Source organism: Camelina sativa, chromosome 6 (genome assembly GCF_030686135.1).
Source record: "Camelina sativa cultivar CO46 ecotype springtype chromosome 6, ASM3068613v1".
Classification (NCBI taxonomy): domain Eukaryota; kingdom Viridiplantae; phylum Streptophyta; class Magnoliopsida; order Brassicales; family Brassicaceae; genus Camelina; species Camelina sativa.
The window spans coordinates 28,403,342-28,419,294 of record NC_141885.1 but is presented as its reverse complement, the minus strand read 5'-3'; the positions used below and the strand labels follow the sequence as shown (position 1 = coordinate 28,419,294).

The 15,953-nt window shown below is 38.2% G+C and overlaps 2 protein-coding genes and 1 pseudogene across 6 annotated transcripts; all 3 read right to left on the bottom strand.

Annotated features, from left to right (window-relative positions):
• Window positions 1–20: 20 nt before the first annotated feature.
• On the bottom strand, window positions 21–1,935 carry LOC104793723 (peptidyl-prolyl cis-trans isomerase CYP21-3, mitochondrial). Its single transcript, XM_010520129.3, has 7 exons — window positions 1,725–1,935; window positions 1,231–1,431; window positions 1,052–1,091; window positions 863–913; window positions 690–775; window positions 461–589; window positions 21–356 (listed from the first exon to the last, which is right to left on the bottom strand). The coding sequence occupies exons 2-7, from the start codon at window positions 1,380–1,382 to the stop codon at window positions 119–121; spliced, it is 696 nt and encodes a 231-aa protein (XP_010518431.1). The 5' UTR covers window positions 1,383–1,431; window positions 1,725–1,935; the 3' UTR covers window positions 21–118.
• A 351-nt stretch (window positions 1,936–2,286) lies between these two features.
• Window positions 2,287–4,058, bottom strand: LOC147943074 (putative F-box/FBD/LRR-repeat protein At1g22000; annotated as a pseudogene). Its single transcript, XR_015560136.1, has 3 exons — window positions 3,068–4,058; window positions 2,836–2,980; window positions 2,287–2,731 (listed from the first exon to the last, which is right to left on the bottom strand). The product of XR_015560136.1 is annotated as a putative F-box/FBD/LRR-repeat protein At1g22000 (transcript).
• Window positions 4,059–4,205: 147 nt separating this feature from the next.
• Window positions 4,206–7,959, bottom strand: LOC104793721 (uncharacterized). Of its 4 annotated transcripts, none has more exons than XM_087455404.1 (14): window positions 7,425–7,959; window positions 7,207–7,274; window positions 7,027–7,105; window positions 6,813–6,895; window positions 6,683–6,734; window positions 6,337–6,422; window positions 6,111–6,177; window positions 5,777–5,856; window positions 5,634–5,683; window positions 5,243–5,492; window positions 4,974–5,120; window positions 4,714–4,896; window positions 4,524–4,596; window positions 4,206–4,454 (listed from the first exon to the last, which is right to left on the bottom strand). In XM_087455404.1, exons 1-13 carry the CDS (start codon window positions 7,741–7,743, stop codon window positions 4,534–4,536), a joined length of 1,527 nt encoding a protein of 508 aa, XP_087311530.1. In that variant the 5' UTR covers window positions 7,744–7,959; the 3' UTR covers window positions 4,206–4,454; window positions 4,524–4,533. The 4 variants fall into 4 exon arrangements, with proteins under 4 accessions (XP_087311530.1, XP_010518429.2, XP_010518428.2 ...); XM_010520127.2 differs by having other exon boundaries at window positions 4,206–4,436; XM_010520126.2 differs by having other exon boundaries at window positions 6,677–6,734; window positions 7,425–7,956.
• Between the last annotated feature and the right edge of the window lie 7,994 nt (window positions 7,960–15,953).

Here is a 15,953-nt window from a genome sequence, read left to right as displayed (position 1 = left end):
AAAAAATGATGCAAAATAGATTTGGTAATAAAAAGGTTCAATTAAAAAAAAAAAAGAGAGAGAAAAAAAAGAATCACTTGAGTTTCATACAAGAGACAAGAGAGAGGTAAAGCTTTTATTACATGTCTTGAAGTAAAGTGACGGACATAATCTCAATTGGTGACTTTGGTTGATACTGTTCATCAGTCTCAACCTCCTCGATGTTCTGAACGACGTCTTGTCCCTTGGCAACTCGACCAAAGACAGTCAATTTCTCGTTCAGATCTGTGATCTGAGCAGGTACAATGAAGAAGTCGAATCCTCCTTGCTCGTTTTTAGCTTTAGGAGTTCCCACCATGAATTCTTCTTGTTTTAAACTTTGGATCAAAAAAAACACAGAGAGAAAGAGTCCATCCACCATTAGCCTGGAAAAAAGTTTTGACATATTATTTTTTCCTAACGGAGATTTATCGAAACAAACCTGGTGTCAAGGTTCTTCCTTTCGAGTGCCCAATCTTTGACAGCATCGAACTCGCCAGATGCACCCGCTTGAATCACAGAATGCTTTACAACTCGACTGAATAAGAAACCTTTGAAATAGCCATCTTGACTGCGCAGACCAATGACAGACGAACAAAGTTTATGAAAGAATAAAGTTAAAAAAAAAAAAAAGGCAAATATGAAGTGGACCTGAAAGAGTTTAAGCTTACCATAATTTCATGAATTGGTCAACAACAGTGGGAGCAGTAGCCTTGAACAGTTCAATGGTCACTGAACCTTTGCCAGTATCCAAGGTCTAGCGATCAAACAAAAGAAAAGAAAAGATCAAAAATTGTCGTAAGCAAATACGAAACTGAAGAAAACATAAGGATATAAAACTCACAATAAACCGGGGAAGATGGGAATTCTTAATACTCCCAGGGAAGGCTGCATCCTATAAACAGGACAATCATTAATACATCTCATCAGGTCATAACTATTGTCACGGTCATGGAAACAAACAAACCAAGCAGGGGAAGCTAAATCAGTAGTAATAAGCTATATATATATAGAGAGAGAGAGAGAGGCATACCTCAAGAACTGATCTACCGTTGTGCGATGGGATCTCAGATCTGAAATTGGAAAAAGTAATTCCTCAGTAAAATTTGACATCAAGAAACTAACACCAAGGATATAATTCAGTATATGTTTCTAGAGTACAGAGAGAGAGAGAGAGAGAGAGAGAGAGAGGGCAGTAATGAAGTTGAGAACCTAAGAGTCCAACGTCTGTAAGCAGAGAAGAGAACAAAGACAAGCAGTAGCAGAGCCAAGGTGTAAATGACGATGTTGGTTATGCTTATCCGAGAAGGTCCTTTCTTCTTCTTGCTTTGCTGCAATAAGGCTTGAGGTTTGATCTTCGCCATTAATTAGCTACTTTCACAAAAAACTTCAGATCCCAAAAAAATAAAAACTCTGAAGAAGAAGAAGACGAATCAAAATAACCAATTAGAATTCTATAATCAGAGAAAGAAAAAAAAAAAAGCATCAGATTCGGCATATCAAGAGCGGTTAGCTTCTGCAGGATAACTCAAATCTACAAAGAATTCGAGATGGAGAATTAAATATTTACTTAATCAAAGTTACGATTTGACAAGATTCGAGAGAAAGAAACAACACAGATCAATCAATCAATACAGAGTTCGAAAGACCTGGAAACAAAATCCAAATCTGAAAACATAAAGCGAGCAAAACTCAGATTATATAACCTCTTCTTCTTCTTCCAATTCTTGCAAGTGTGAGTCTCTCTGTGTTGTTGTTTCCGCAAAGTCGAGAGTGATCTTTGATTTGTTTTGGGTCTAAATAATCTATTTTTGTGCCCTCTAAAGGGAAGAGAAGAAGAAGACAAGAGGATGACTGACGCACATAACTCTCTCGCCCACATAGAGGCACTCAAAGAGTTTCTATTATTACTGTACCAACAATTATTCACTACTTTACTAGTACGTAGTAACTCACTCGTTCTCAGATGACTAACAAAGGAACTTAAAAATTTTCCCGAATTTTTGGATTTCTGTAAATCACCAAAATTGAATTGAAATGGATTCTCATTCTACCAGTGTGGATCAGGTGAAAATCAGTTTTCTTTATTTGATGAGTTCAGAAACCAGTTTTTTTCTACTGTCTGCTGCAATGTAACACCACGAAATCTTCTAACCAAAAACATATATATATATATATATATCTCCTTCTTTCTCCGTTGACCGTTGCTCATCTCTTGGTCTCCCTAAACAACAGCTACTACTCTAGACAAGAGAGACACAGTAATGAACAAAAAGGGAAACACCATTGAACACTTTTTAATTTGAAAACCAAAAATCTATTGAAATAACTTACTAATGATAATTCTAAAAACATTTTAGTATATATATAGATAGATTCTTCACCCAATAATCTAAAAACTGAAATCGAAGATGAAGTAGCCGTAGCCCGCTAAGAACTCCAATCGAGTACAGGGTTACAATAAAGAAACACTAGGATGACGCTGAAATCCTAGGCATAGCTTCTAACTCCTTTTGCCACTCTTTGAGATCGCATCTTGCTATGAAGGACATCTCCACTGTCTTTCTAAACATTTTGAGTTAGCGAGGATGTATTTCATTAGTTGTTTCTCATCTTCTTTTCCTTCGTACGCTATCCACTGAACAATCTCTAGATGAGACGATAAACATTGGGGAACAGTACTCGGCTGGTTCCAGGAACATGGGGGACACCCCTGATACACCAATATTACAGTATTTACTTTTTTAATATACATTTATTAAAATTCATCAAAACTAGATGTGCATATATGTTAAGGGATGATGGCATGGCACTTACCGTGGTGTAGATCGTAAGAGTTTTCAGTTTAGGAGAGTTCTGAAGCAAAAAAAATAAGTGGTTCCAACCAATGTACTGTTAGTGCATTAATGACTAAATCTGTGAGCCTAGGGAACTTAACGGTGTTACAACACCCACACGCAACCTGCAATAAAACAAACCAAAAAAAAGATTAGTTGAGTTGACCAAGCAAGCAACAAGGAACAGAAGAGATCGGGCCCGAGGGATATACCATTGATTCGGATAAATACAAGTTGAGACGTCTGGCAGAAGAAAAACATCTTAGAAACTTTTCATTATCATGGTTAGCAACTGCGGTGCTGGCTACGGTATCAAGGCAAAGAAAATTATCGATCAAAGTACAATAGTCTCCCCACCGACCCCTATAGTCAATTATTTTTAAACCTTTTAATCCAGGGGAATCTATCACCAACGACACAGTGTGATGTTCTTCTCCCTCTTACGGGGGCATATCCATGGTCAATCTTTTGGGGGTCTCATAAACAAATTTTTTCAGCCAAGGCACTTTGACGATGAAGTTTGTCAAGTTGTCATCTTTATAACCTCTTTCAACCCGGAGTTCTTGGAGAACAGGGGAACCTGATAAAAGCCTAGCAAGAGATTCTTCGTCTTTGTAGAACAAGTTGACAAGTTTCAGATATGAGAGATGGTAGGCTAGCCCGGAAAGAAACGTCGACTAGAATCTCGTTTGATAGAGTTAAAGAAACGAGAGAGTCGCATGTGTAAAGGCTCTCAGGGAAGCTTGTGGGCTTCCTTCTCCTGTCCAGAGGAGCTTGAACACTAACTCTTTCACACCGTGGTTAACTGCCTTGTCAACCCACTTTCTGACATCAACTACAGGAGGACATCGTGGACCCAGTTCGACAAATAGGTTTACTAGTTTCGGTGCCTTATGGTGTTGCAGTGTCTTGTCAACAAACCACACAAAGCTCTCGCTCCCTTGGTCGTCGTTTAGACAAGATCCCAGTGGCCACTGCATCTTTTGGCGGGAGGAGTAAGATCCGCAACAGCAAATCGTCGGGCAAATCACATATTCTCTCAATCCTCAACAAACCCATAGTTGTGCTGCCCAATTGAAACAAAATCCTATTCCCTCGCTCGAAACAAACAAAAACCCTAATCTGTTCCTGGGAAAAAAACTAAGAGGTAACTAGAAACTTACCGCAAGCTTGAAATTAGAGACGACTAGATGATGACGAATGATCACATTACTCTAGTAACTCAATTCTATAATATTCTCATTATAGAAAGTGACTAACAAAGGAAATTTTAAATTTTCCTGGCAATTTTTGGATTTATGTAAATAATACCATTGAATTGAAATGGATTCTACCAATGGGTTAAATGGATCAGGTGAAAATAGGTTTTTTATATACCAAACCAGAATCAATGTTTTGTTTATTTTTCTTTCCAATTCATAAGTTTCTAAAGAAACATTTAGTTCAGAAACCAGTTTTTTTTTTACTGTCTGTATTCTAAAACCACAAGATCTTTGGTTTCTAACTAAACCATGTATATATATATATATATATCGCCTTCTTTCTCCCTCCCTCATCATCTCTTAGTCTCCCTAAACAACACTGCATCATCACACAAAGCTTTAAGAGCTCAGTCAGGAACCAAATCAACCTCTACTGCATCACTAAACAGATTCATCTGTTCATTACCTGAGACCTTTTATGGACATGTAGTTTCCACAGCCAGTGTTGTTACTGAATATACTAAACTGTTCTCCACATCCTGCAAACACACAGCACCGAAAATATTGGACTTGACTCTTCTTATAAGAGACTATCTCAGAAAATGGAACTCGCAGTGTGTCAAATACGACACATTACAGAAATTATCTCTTCTTACCGCTGTGGATAAGGATGCTTGTTGGAGTTTAGTATTCTGTTGCAATACATCATCAGACTGAACTTGCTCCATTGCTTCTTGGCTCTCATTTTTTAACGGGGGAGATCCAAGTTTTGTCTCTTGTTGCCTTGTTTGCTCTTCATACCATCTCTCAAACATGGAGTATTCGTCCGGTTTCTCCCACTGTGTCTCCATCCATTAATTCAGTAAAAGTAGGTTTGGCTTCCGAGGAGTACATATTGAAAGAGGGAAACACATACCGTGCTTTCGCAACTGACGCAATGGAAGTAGTATTTATTCCCATCTGGACATGTGTGTTCACTCCAGTCACACTCAGAGCTCACTGTATTTTGATCTTCAGGTAATGCATTTGATTGACTAGAAATCTTCTGACCATCACTTCTAGTCTATAAAAAATTAGTTACCCATATAAGATCAAGCAGATGTGTATATATACAAGATTTATGAAACCTAAACTCCTAGTTCGGAATTCAAGATCTACTATTAGCAAATCCTACAAAAGGAGTACCTCCACGCTGGGTGTCTCAGATTTCTGATGCTTATCAAAATTTTGAGGTGGAATATCTCGATGCAGTGGTTTTTGAACCTCGGATACTGCTTGAGTATTTTGGTGCGGAAAGTGATTTGGCTGTGAAGCAAAATCATGATGCTGAACGACTCTAGGGGCTGCAGGTTCCTTGTTTTCCCATTGGGAATATGGTTGTGGGTGCCAATTTGGGTCGTAGTGTTGCGTTACAGGTGGAGTATTAAAGGTAGACCTGAAGACACAAAACAATCCAGGTATAAGTGATGGGGTAAGATCAAAGTGTAAGAACCAAGAGAATGAGTTTGGAATTGAAAAGTAAATCATGCAAATCCTCAAACAAATAATGTAGAAAAGGAATAGTAAGCAGTAAAACCTTGGCTTTTTAGGATCTGCAAATCTAACAGTCAGAGGCTGATCAGAACCCTGAAGGAAGACAAAAATACAGTAAAGCATGGAACAGTGGACGCCAAAGAAACATTAAGCCATTGAGATAAAACAAAAAACTATCTAAACTACCCGCATGGTAAAGACTCCATTTAAAGCTTTGATTGCCGCTAGTGCCATATCCCTACAAGAAAACTGAACAAATGCATACCCTACAGAGAGCAAAGAAGTTAGTTATATAATCCGGTTCATGCTGTCCAAAATATCACTCTTAGGCATTGGTTAGAAAGAACAATCTAAGGCTGTCACATAATGTTTCCTACAAACTCTGAGAAGTTTAAACTAGGATCTCTGAAACAAGCGTGATTTAGAGTACAGAACCAAAATATGCAGGGGCAACAGACTATCTCTGAAACAAGCGTGATTTCGAGTCAGGAACCAAAATATGCAGGGGCAACAGACATACCACGACAAATCTTCATGTCGTCAAGTGCCATATAAATATCTTCAATGACTCCGTACCTAGAGAAGACCTGCGAAGAGGACACTTTAGGAATTTATTCACAACAAAGTAAGAAATTCAACTATAAATGGAGGTTAAAAAACACAATTTGCACATGGTTCTGTCAATTGTCAGTGACAAAGGAATTCAGATTAACTGAAAGTTAAAGCCGAAAAGGAGTCCTGCATACCTCGTGGACTTCCATTTTTGTAGTTTGTTTGTTGAGGCATCTAACATAAAGTTTAGGATTATCTGGAAGTTGTACCGTGGCAAAACCTGAAGTCCAGATGAAAAGAGAATACACAAATGAGAAAAAATAAGAGAGCATCTTTTATACTCAGAAACTCGTGAAACTTGATCTTATAAGCTAAGAAAAGGAGGCGAAGGAGAAGCAGTCGAAGGTATGATAACCAAATACTAATTAATGTAAGAAATATTCTGTTTCAAAGGTTCCCATAATACACTACCATGTTGCCTTCAGAGTTGTACGTTCTATCTAAATTTATGTTCCTAGAAGTATGGACACATACTCTTACCAATCCGTTCCCGTTCGGCGTCAGCATATCGGACCTTGACTGGAAGCATTTCCTGAAAAACGAAATAAATTTTTGAAAAGAATCCCATATCATCAGCGAGGAAAAAACATTGCAGAAGTTAAGAACTCACTCCAGGAAAGGTAAACTGCTCAGATAAAGCTGCAATAGCCGCATTACCCTCTTCTGACTTTTTGTACTTAACAAAACAGTAAGCTGCAAAGATACATACAAAAAAAAAAAGTTATTAAGCAAACTGCTAAACCTCATAAGCAAGAATGTCAATGAAAGGCAGTGAAAAAATTATGCTTTTCAAGTAGTTGGGAAAACAAAAAAAATGAAATCACCTGCTCTATCACCGGTCATCTTATCTTTGGGTAGAATGATCTCAGTGACATTACCATATTTTTCAAACACCTGACGGATCTGATGTAAACACACAGATTTTCACAAGTCAATTTACTTGCACACAGAATCTCAAAGGAGACACTTCATAAAACCATAAAAGAGTAAGCCAAGACACTCACATCATATTCAGTTGCTGTCTTTGAGACCGGCGCAACATATAACTTGGCAATACTACCATCAGCAGTATCTTCATATATAAAACAAGTATTCAAACAATCAAAAACTCGAACAAACCAAGAAAGTACAGAAAGCGAGTTTAACGATGAATCACCAAAGTTTACACCTTTTGTTCGATATGAAGCAGAAAAAAAAAAAAAAAAATTAAATTGGAGATAACCTGTAGCTGATTGAGACCGTCTCTTCCTTAAGCTGCCACCGCAAGGACTAGATGGAAACGGCGGAGGAACGTTATTATTCTGATCAACGATCATGTTCTGTTGTTGTTGGCCGGAATAATTATCAAAATGCGGCTGACGGAAAGGCTGATCTCTGTTGTCTTTTTGAGGATATTGGTGAAATCCAACGGCGGTGACATGGTGGTGCTGCGGCGGCGGCGGCTGATGAATCTGATGATGATGAGGGTTGTTGTAGTTGTTATGGTAGTACGGAACTGGTGGTGCAGGACCAGGATAGGCGTTTGCGACACGTCTCTCCATCTTAAACCCTAATTGAGTCGTTTAACCAAACTCAGTCGCAGTAGTCGAGATTATGTTGATCGGTAAATTTCTCCGGCGCCGGTAGAGATAAGAGAAAGAGAGTTCTATTAGTTCCGTACCGCCGAACCTATAATATAATGTGTGGGGAAAGTGGTCAAAATCAACTTCAATTATTTGTTATAAAAGATTTAGGGAACGAAATCTCTTGTTCTTATTATTGATAATGTGATAGAAGTTACATATATATAATGTTTCCCTAAGACAAAGTCTAAACCGACATAGGAATAAGTAATAGCTGATGGGCCTTGGCCGATCGGCCTTGGCCGAACAGGCCTAAAGTCTTAAACACTTATGGACCGAGTATGGGCTTGGTTACGGAGTCCACAATCCAGTGTTTTACAACACTCCTTCTTGGATGACATAACCATGCAAGTGCGAGGAAGGGATCGATACAATGTGCTTGGGGATGCTGTTTCATTAAAACCTTACCAGGAAAACCCATTGGGACAAAACCTTGGTGAAGGAAAAAGAGTACAACACACATTGCTCCCCTTGTTCCAAGCATCACTCTAAATCCTTAAGCCTCCGCATTCCAATATGGCGCGTGAGCTTCTTGAATGTTGTTGTCGGTAATGCCTTGGTGAAGAGATCGGCTGAGTTGTCGCATGACTGAACTTGCACCACTTGAACTTCTCCGGCCTTTTGTAGTTCATGTGTGAAGAAGAACTTTGGCAGTATGTGCTTCGTCCGATCTCCCTTGATGTAACCTTCCTTAAGTTGTATGATGCAAGTCGTACTTGTCCTCTTCTATCATTGTTGGTTCCTTGTCATCGATCTAAACCATACACACTTAAACTTTCTTTGTTATAACCTGCATCATCAAAACCAACTAAAACCTTCTTTGTTATAGTTAGTATAATATAAACCCAAATTTAAAGTTCCTTGTAGGTAACGTAATAAATACTTAATTTCACTCTAGTGCCTTTGGGTTAAACAAGAACTAATTCTTGCTAGGAGGTTCACGGCAAAACTTATCTCTGGTCTAGTGTGGCTAGCCAAGAACATTAACTCTCCTATAGCACTGAGGTATGGCATTTCAGGACCGAGATCCTCATTGTCCTTCTTTGGACCAATGGATCTTTATCCAAAACAATGCTCCTTACAACCATTGGGCTAGTTAATGGGTGAGCTTAGTCCTTATTAAAACTCTTGAGTACTTTTCTGTATATGTCATTTGATGCACAATGATTCTATCATTTATGTACTCAAGTTGTAACCCCAAACAGAATTTTTTTCTTTTACCTAGGTCTTTCATTTCAAATTCTTTCTTTAAATATTCTACTTGTTTGGGCGATTTAACCAGAGGTTCCAAGGATGTTTAAATCATCCATATACACTGCTATGATTACAAACCCTTTGTTTGCAAACTTCTTTATAAATACATGGACTGATGGGATCATTTTATAGCCCTCTTTGGCTAGGTACTTGCTTAATCTATTGTACCATATACACCCACTTTGTTTCAGTCCATAAAGGTATTTGTCTAGCCTTATGCAGTATTTTCTCGAAAACCACTCTTATAATTGAGCTCTATACCCTCTGGTAATCTCATATAAATTTCATTTTCCAGTGGACCATATAAGTATACGGTTTTAACATCCATTAACCGTAAATCCAGTTTTCTCTTATAGCCAGCCTTATTAAAGTCGTTGCATCCATCACAGGGAGTAAGTCTCTTCATAATCTATTCCTGGTCTTTGAGAGAATCCTTGTGCTACAAGCCGTGCTTTATCTCACGATTTCATTATTCTCATTTCTCTTCCTTACAAAGACCAACTTATGTCCAACTGGTTTTATATCAAGTGTTGTCCTTAAGGTCGGACCAAACACATTTATCTTCTTTAAAGAGTTTAACTCCACGTCAATGGCTTCTTTCCATTTTAGCCAATCTTTACTTTGAGTGCACTCTAATATAAACGTGAGTTTCTGATCCTCATTTACTTCAAGTGCTACCTTGCATGCAATTATTTCATTAATGTCGACATCTTTGCAGTTCCATTTTATTCTAGACATGATATAGTTTATCGAGCTCTTATTATTATTAATACCTTAAGAACCTTGAGGTTTAGCGTCCCAAACCTCATTGTTGGTACCTTAGGATTTGCCGCGGCCATGTCTATACTCTTTCCTTAACCTCGGTTTTATTTGCACCTTTCTTAGATTTCCGAAGGTTCTTTTCTATGGAACATATTGGTCTATTTAGACTCTGTAACAACTTGATTATTGTGTTCCTTTTGAACATCAATACGTACTGGTGCATTACAAGCTGGTATGTACGATTTTCTTACTCTCTTTGGGTCAGCAAAGGAATCTGGCAATTAAATAGCTAGCTTTTACAAATGTATAATCTTTTGGATCTCTGCATCACAGGCTAGAGTCCGAGGATCTTGCCAATTTTTAAGGATGTTTGATTCCATAATATTTCATTGACCAGCTTGTTTATCTCTCCACCCAACATAGAAAACTCAGATTCAACAAAGTGACAATCCGTGTATCTGGCCACATATAAATCACCCATAGTTGGCTCAAGATACTTAATAATGGTGGGAGAATCATATTCATCATATATTCCCATCCTCTTTTAATATCCCATCTTTATTCTCTTGTGATGATGCATTCGATACATAAACGGCACACCCGAATGTCTTTAGATGGTATGTGTCTGGCTCCTAACCCGTTAGTAATTGGGATGGTGAATATTTATGCTCACTAGATGGCCTGATGCGTATAAGCTCTTACTACATGTAATATTGTGTGTCCCCAAGCCGACACAAGAAGTTTCGACCTCATGAGTAATGGTCGAGCAATCACTTGAATACGTTTAATGAAGGATTCATTTAATCCATTCTTTGTATGTTCATGTGCCACAGGGTGGTCCACACTTCCCCCCATGGACATACCATTATTATTAAACGCTTGAGATATAAATTCACCAGCATTATCTAGACTTATAGTCTTAAGTGGATAATCTCTTTAGTTACATTTACTGGTGATGGCCTTATAATGAGTTTCCTTTGTGTACATGCTACACACGTGAGATTCTTAGGAATAACTCTTCTCTCTTTTAGGAGTGTGCCCATTTTGATTTCATAATTAGCTTACGCATCATGTTAGAACCCGGATGGCCAATCCGGTCATGCCATAAAGTGAATTATCTTATTCATTGCCAAATTAGTCTTTATCATAATAATCTTAGCTTGGTATAAACCAGTGGCTAGTGCAGGTATAGTCTCTAGGACTTTCTTAAGTCCTTATACTATTTCAATAATATATAAAAACTCTTTGTTTCCTTCACCCTTTATTTCAACATAATGACCATTCAAAAGAATGTCTTTAAAGCTCAATAAGTTTCTCTTAGAGCTGGGTGTATACAAGGCATCACTTAGTTCAGGATGTGTGCCATAAAATATAAGCCTGGCCGTAGCCATCAATTAGGCTTGCTATACGCGCTAATTTACTAATGTTGGCATTTTCATAATGAGATTATAATATCTCTTTTCCTTCATTAAATTGTGTGGTTTAATCCACTGTGTCTTTAGCCATTTCTCAATATGGACATTATTTTGTGTTTCGTTTTTAATAACACAATCGATTATATATATATATATATATGAAGGAAATAAATCATTGAATTTAAACCAAAATAATAATCCAATAAAATTCAAAGTCATAAAACATAGAAATTAAATCAATACACCACATGAGTTTAATTATTTTTCTTTAGGCAATTATAAATCTCATAATCCAATTTAGTCATCATTCTCATGGTTGAAATTTCCTTCACCATCGAGATGAACCAGGTTAGTTTCTGGATTTATTTTCTTTATTTTCAAACTCTCTTAATAGAGATCAACAAGGTGCTTAGGAGTTCTGCATGTCTTTATCTAATAGTTTTCTATACCATAATTATTATTACAAGTGGACTTGGTCTTATGTTGCGGGTTTAGATAACCCGCGGCCTCTACCCCGACCACGGCTGAAGCCTAATCGGTTTCTACGGTCTTGACCATCGTAATTATGCCTTTGGTAAGCCCCACAACCAGGACCACCACGTCCACTACTTCCTTGGCCACGACCACACTTGTCTCTATGGACATAGTTAGACTCATTAGTCTCTTTGGCTTTTTAGGCTCTTTAGGATTTTTCTTTGTCATGTCAACCTTGTGAGCTTCATTGCACTTTTCATTTATAATTGCTCATTGTTTTGCTCAGCAAGCAGCAAACAAGATATGAGGTCTGCATGGGTCTTAAACCCCTTAGTGTGAAAAGCAGAGAATGTCTTCTCTAGCAGATCTTTCTTAGTAACCTCAGTACCACACAACCTTAGGATTGAGACAATCTTAAAAAGCTCTGAGTTATACTCATCCAAGGATTTGAAGTCCTGGATCCTTAGGTTTTTCCAATCGAGTTGAGCCTTTGGTAGGAGCACCATCTGTTGGTGTCCGTATTTGTTTTTTCAACTCTGTCCAAAGGTCAATAGGATTTTTTATGGTGAGGTACTGATTCTTGAGACTCTCAGCAAGGTGTGCATATGCATAATCACCTTATATATATTTTCTTAGTGCAATCATTATCATCCTTAATATACTCACATAGGTCCTTTGATTTTACAAAACATGCACCCGATTATATCATGCGGTTTTTAAGACCGAACCATGTAATTCATTTGGATCATGCCATGCAGTGTTTAAGACCGAACCATGGAATCATTTTAGTCTTAGGTCATGCGGTATTTGAGACCGAAACATGCCTTGCCTTTACTCATAATTTCGAACTTAGGTCATGCGGTATTTGAGACCGAAACATGCCATCATATTTAAACTTTAGGCCATGCGGTTTTGAGACCGAAACATGCCTTTATTATACTCAATTTCGTGGCTTATTATGCATGAAGAACAAACCTAGATAGGAACTAGCATGCATGCAACAATTTCCCTTTTCTAGATAAGATTTCCTTTTCTTAAGTTTTCCTTTTCAGTTTAGGATTAAGACAAGTTTTAGGAAATATTTTATTTAAATTTTAGGATAATTATTAAATTAAATTTGGAAGTTATCCTTAAAGTTCTAGCAACCTAGAACAGTTCTATAATTTTCGAGTTTATAGTTTTAGGATCCAAAATTTTTCTTAAATTTACAGGAACAGTTTTATGTTTGTAATTGATCCTATATTGTTTTATTAAAATCCGATTTCAACAGTCCTAAAACCAGTCTATCAGATTTCGAATTTAAAGTTCATACAATTTTAACAATTTATGCAATTTATGGTTCTCTAATACCCTATGCATAATCCGATTTCATTATGATGCATGAACAACCAAGTTTTAAATATCCTAGAACAATTAGATCAATATTTATCTTATGAGTTTTGAATCTAACAGTTTTAGTTCTAGGGTTCTTATGCAACAAGCAATCAATCAACACAATCGGATTTTAGTTATATCATAAACAGTTTAATTGCAACCAATCTAAACAACCTATAACAACCGATTTTTAAAGTTTTAAAGTTATAGGGTTTTAGGATTTCAAAGCATAATAACTTGTTGGTTGATTGTTTAATTGTAGTTTTAGGGTTCCATTATTCTTATGATAAGATTCGATTCATATGTTCTTAATGAGGTTTGATTGTTTACCTTCCACCGTTTGGGGTTGACTGGAATTGATTTGGGAGCTAAAGACCTCAGATTTACCTTTGATTTCTGATCACGAACCTCGAACTGGACAGGGACTATGAACCACGAACATAACCTCAACAGCTTCCCACGAACAGATCTCAAACTGCTCCTTGTACCGCGCACGTCCAGGAACCGCGAACCTCGATCAGGTTTTGGACAAAACTTAATCACGAGCACATGCTGCTCAAAGTGATCTTCGAACAAGGACTAGTCACAAACGAGAGTTGATTGTGTGCTAGTATGAGCGGTAGGGTTTGGGAAGAACAAAGAAGAAGAGGCGGCAGTTTTAGGGTTCTTAGGGTTAGGGTTTTCTCAGCTTGCCTTAGAGGCTATCTTGCTGATAACGTGTTATAAACTAGAGGATTTAGGGAACGAAATCTCTTGTTCTTATTATTGATAATGTGATAGAAGTTACATATATATAGTGTTTCCCTAAGACAAAGTCTAAACCGACATAGGAATAAGTAATGGCCGATGGGCCTTGGCCGAACAGGCCTAAAGTCTTAAACACTTATGGACCGATTATGGGCTTGGTTATGGAGTCCACAATCCAGTGTTTTACAACAGCCAAAGGCTTTTTTTTTTCCTAAACTTCATCATACTGCAAATAACAACCTGAACTGCAATTAACAGACGATTTGTGGCATTCACATGGCACTAAGAATGACCAAAAGAAAATTGTTTAGTCATTTTTAGGTGTGTTGTGGCAAGAAACAAAGCGTTTGATAAAAAATGGAGTACTGGAGTCCGTTTTTGGGTGTGTTGTGAGACTTTATTTTTGGTCATTTCTTACTATAAAATACCCAAAAATAATCAAAACGACATAGTTTTGGTAAATCTCAGTGCTACATTGAAGTCATAGACCGTCTGACTCAACATCATTAAACTCTGATTTATCATTATTCAAACAGAGGTTGAAATTGATAATATTTTATAGAGTTAAAATAGCAAATTGAATTTTAATACAGTTCAGGTTGTTATTTCCAGGGTGTTAAAGTTTAGGTATAAAAAAAACGTTTGATAAATAGTTGGGGTTGGTTTTAGCTGTTTTTCCTCTAATGTGTGGTTCAGTTAAATAAAAAAAGAATTGTGAGTATTGAAATGATGACTTTTTTAAGCTACTTGCGATTTTGTTTTTTTTTTGGTAGGTGAGAGGGGACAACGTCCCCTCCAAATTTATTACAAAAGCTATAAAAAATTACACACGAGTTCTTCTAGGGAACGCAGTTCCTCTAGCATCCTCATCCAAAATAGAAACAACAGAAACAGGACAAGAATCAAACAAAACAACCCCGAGGGGCTGAGAGAAGGCATAGTTAGCCAATTCATCCGCCAGACGATTAGCCTCCCTATAACCATGAGAAATTCGGACAATCCAGTCCTTAGAGATAAAGCTATAGCACATGCGTACTAGGGTAGACAAGGGATGGGTCTCACTTATCCCTGTCTTTAGATATCCGACCACCAACTCCGAGTCTACTACAAGATCCAGCTGCGGTATCTTGTGATCCCAGGCTAAACACAGTCCCTAGTATACTCCCCAAAGCTCTGCCAGTGGCGCCGAGCACACACCGATATTTAATGCAAACCCGCGTAACCATTTCCCTTCCACGTCTCTCAACACCCCACCAGCTGCCGCCACTCCCGGGTTCCCTCTCGAAGCCCCATCAGTATTCAAACGGACCCATCCTACATCCGGAGCCTGCCATGAGATCAGTCTTATTTCTAGACCCACCGCGCGAGATACACCTTTGGTAACCAAGTGTGCATTGTGAACTGCCTGAGAGATCTCCTTTACGAACCGCACTCGATCCCTACACATGCCAACTTCCCCGAAGATGTTGCTACATCTCCATTTCCAGCCCCACCATACGATCATACCAAACAACGTAGACCATGGCACTCCAAACAGCTCCTGATTGTTAGACAACCCATTCTAATAAACTTTGATTAAAGAACAGGGATTGGTGATGAGGTGGTATAATCCGCATCCAGACCCCTGAGATCGTAGGACAATCTCGAAGGACATGTATGATCGTTTCCTCTCCTGCTTTGCACACTATGCAGACCCCAGAATCGCTTAAGTGTCGTCTGTGCCTTTCCACATTCGTCATAATAACTTGCGTAACCACCATCCAAAGAAACACCCTTACTCTTTCCGGCACCACACTACGCCAAACCATACCGTATAAGGTGCCCATATTTTGTCTCGGAACTGTGTTTCCAGTCAAAGCTTCATAGGCCGATTTCACTGAGAATCGCCCATCCAAGCTGGCTTTCCACGAGATCCTATCTTTAGACCCCGTATCAGTATCAACAGTAACAGACCTGAGGTTCAAGCACACGAAATCTGGGAGATACGGTTCAATACGCGGGAAGTCCCAACCAACACCATTATGCCATAAGTCCCGAACCCGAAGCTGTTGGAGTTCAACTGGAAGATCTCCTATCCGCCTATCATAAAAGGAGAAATCCCCC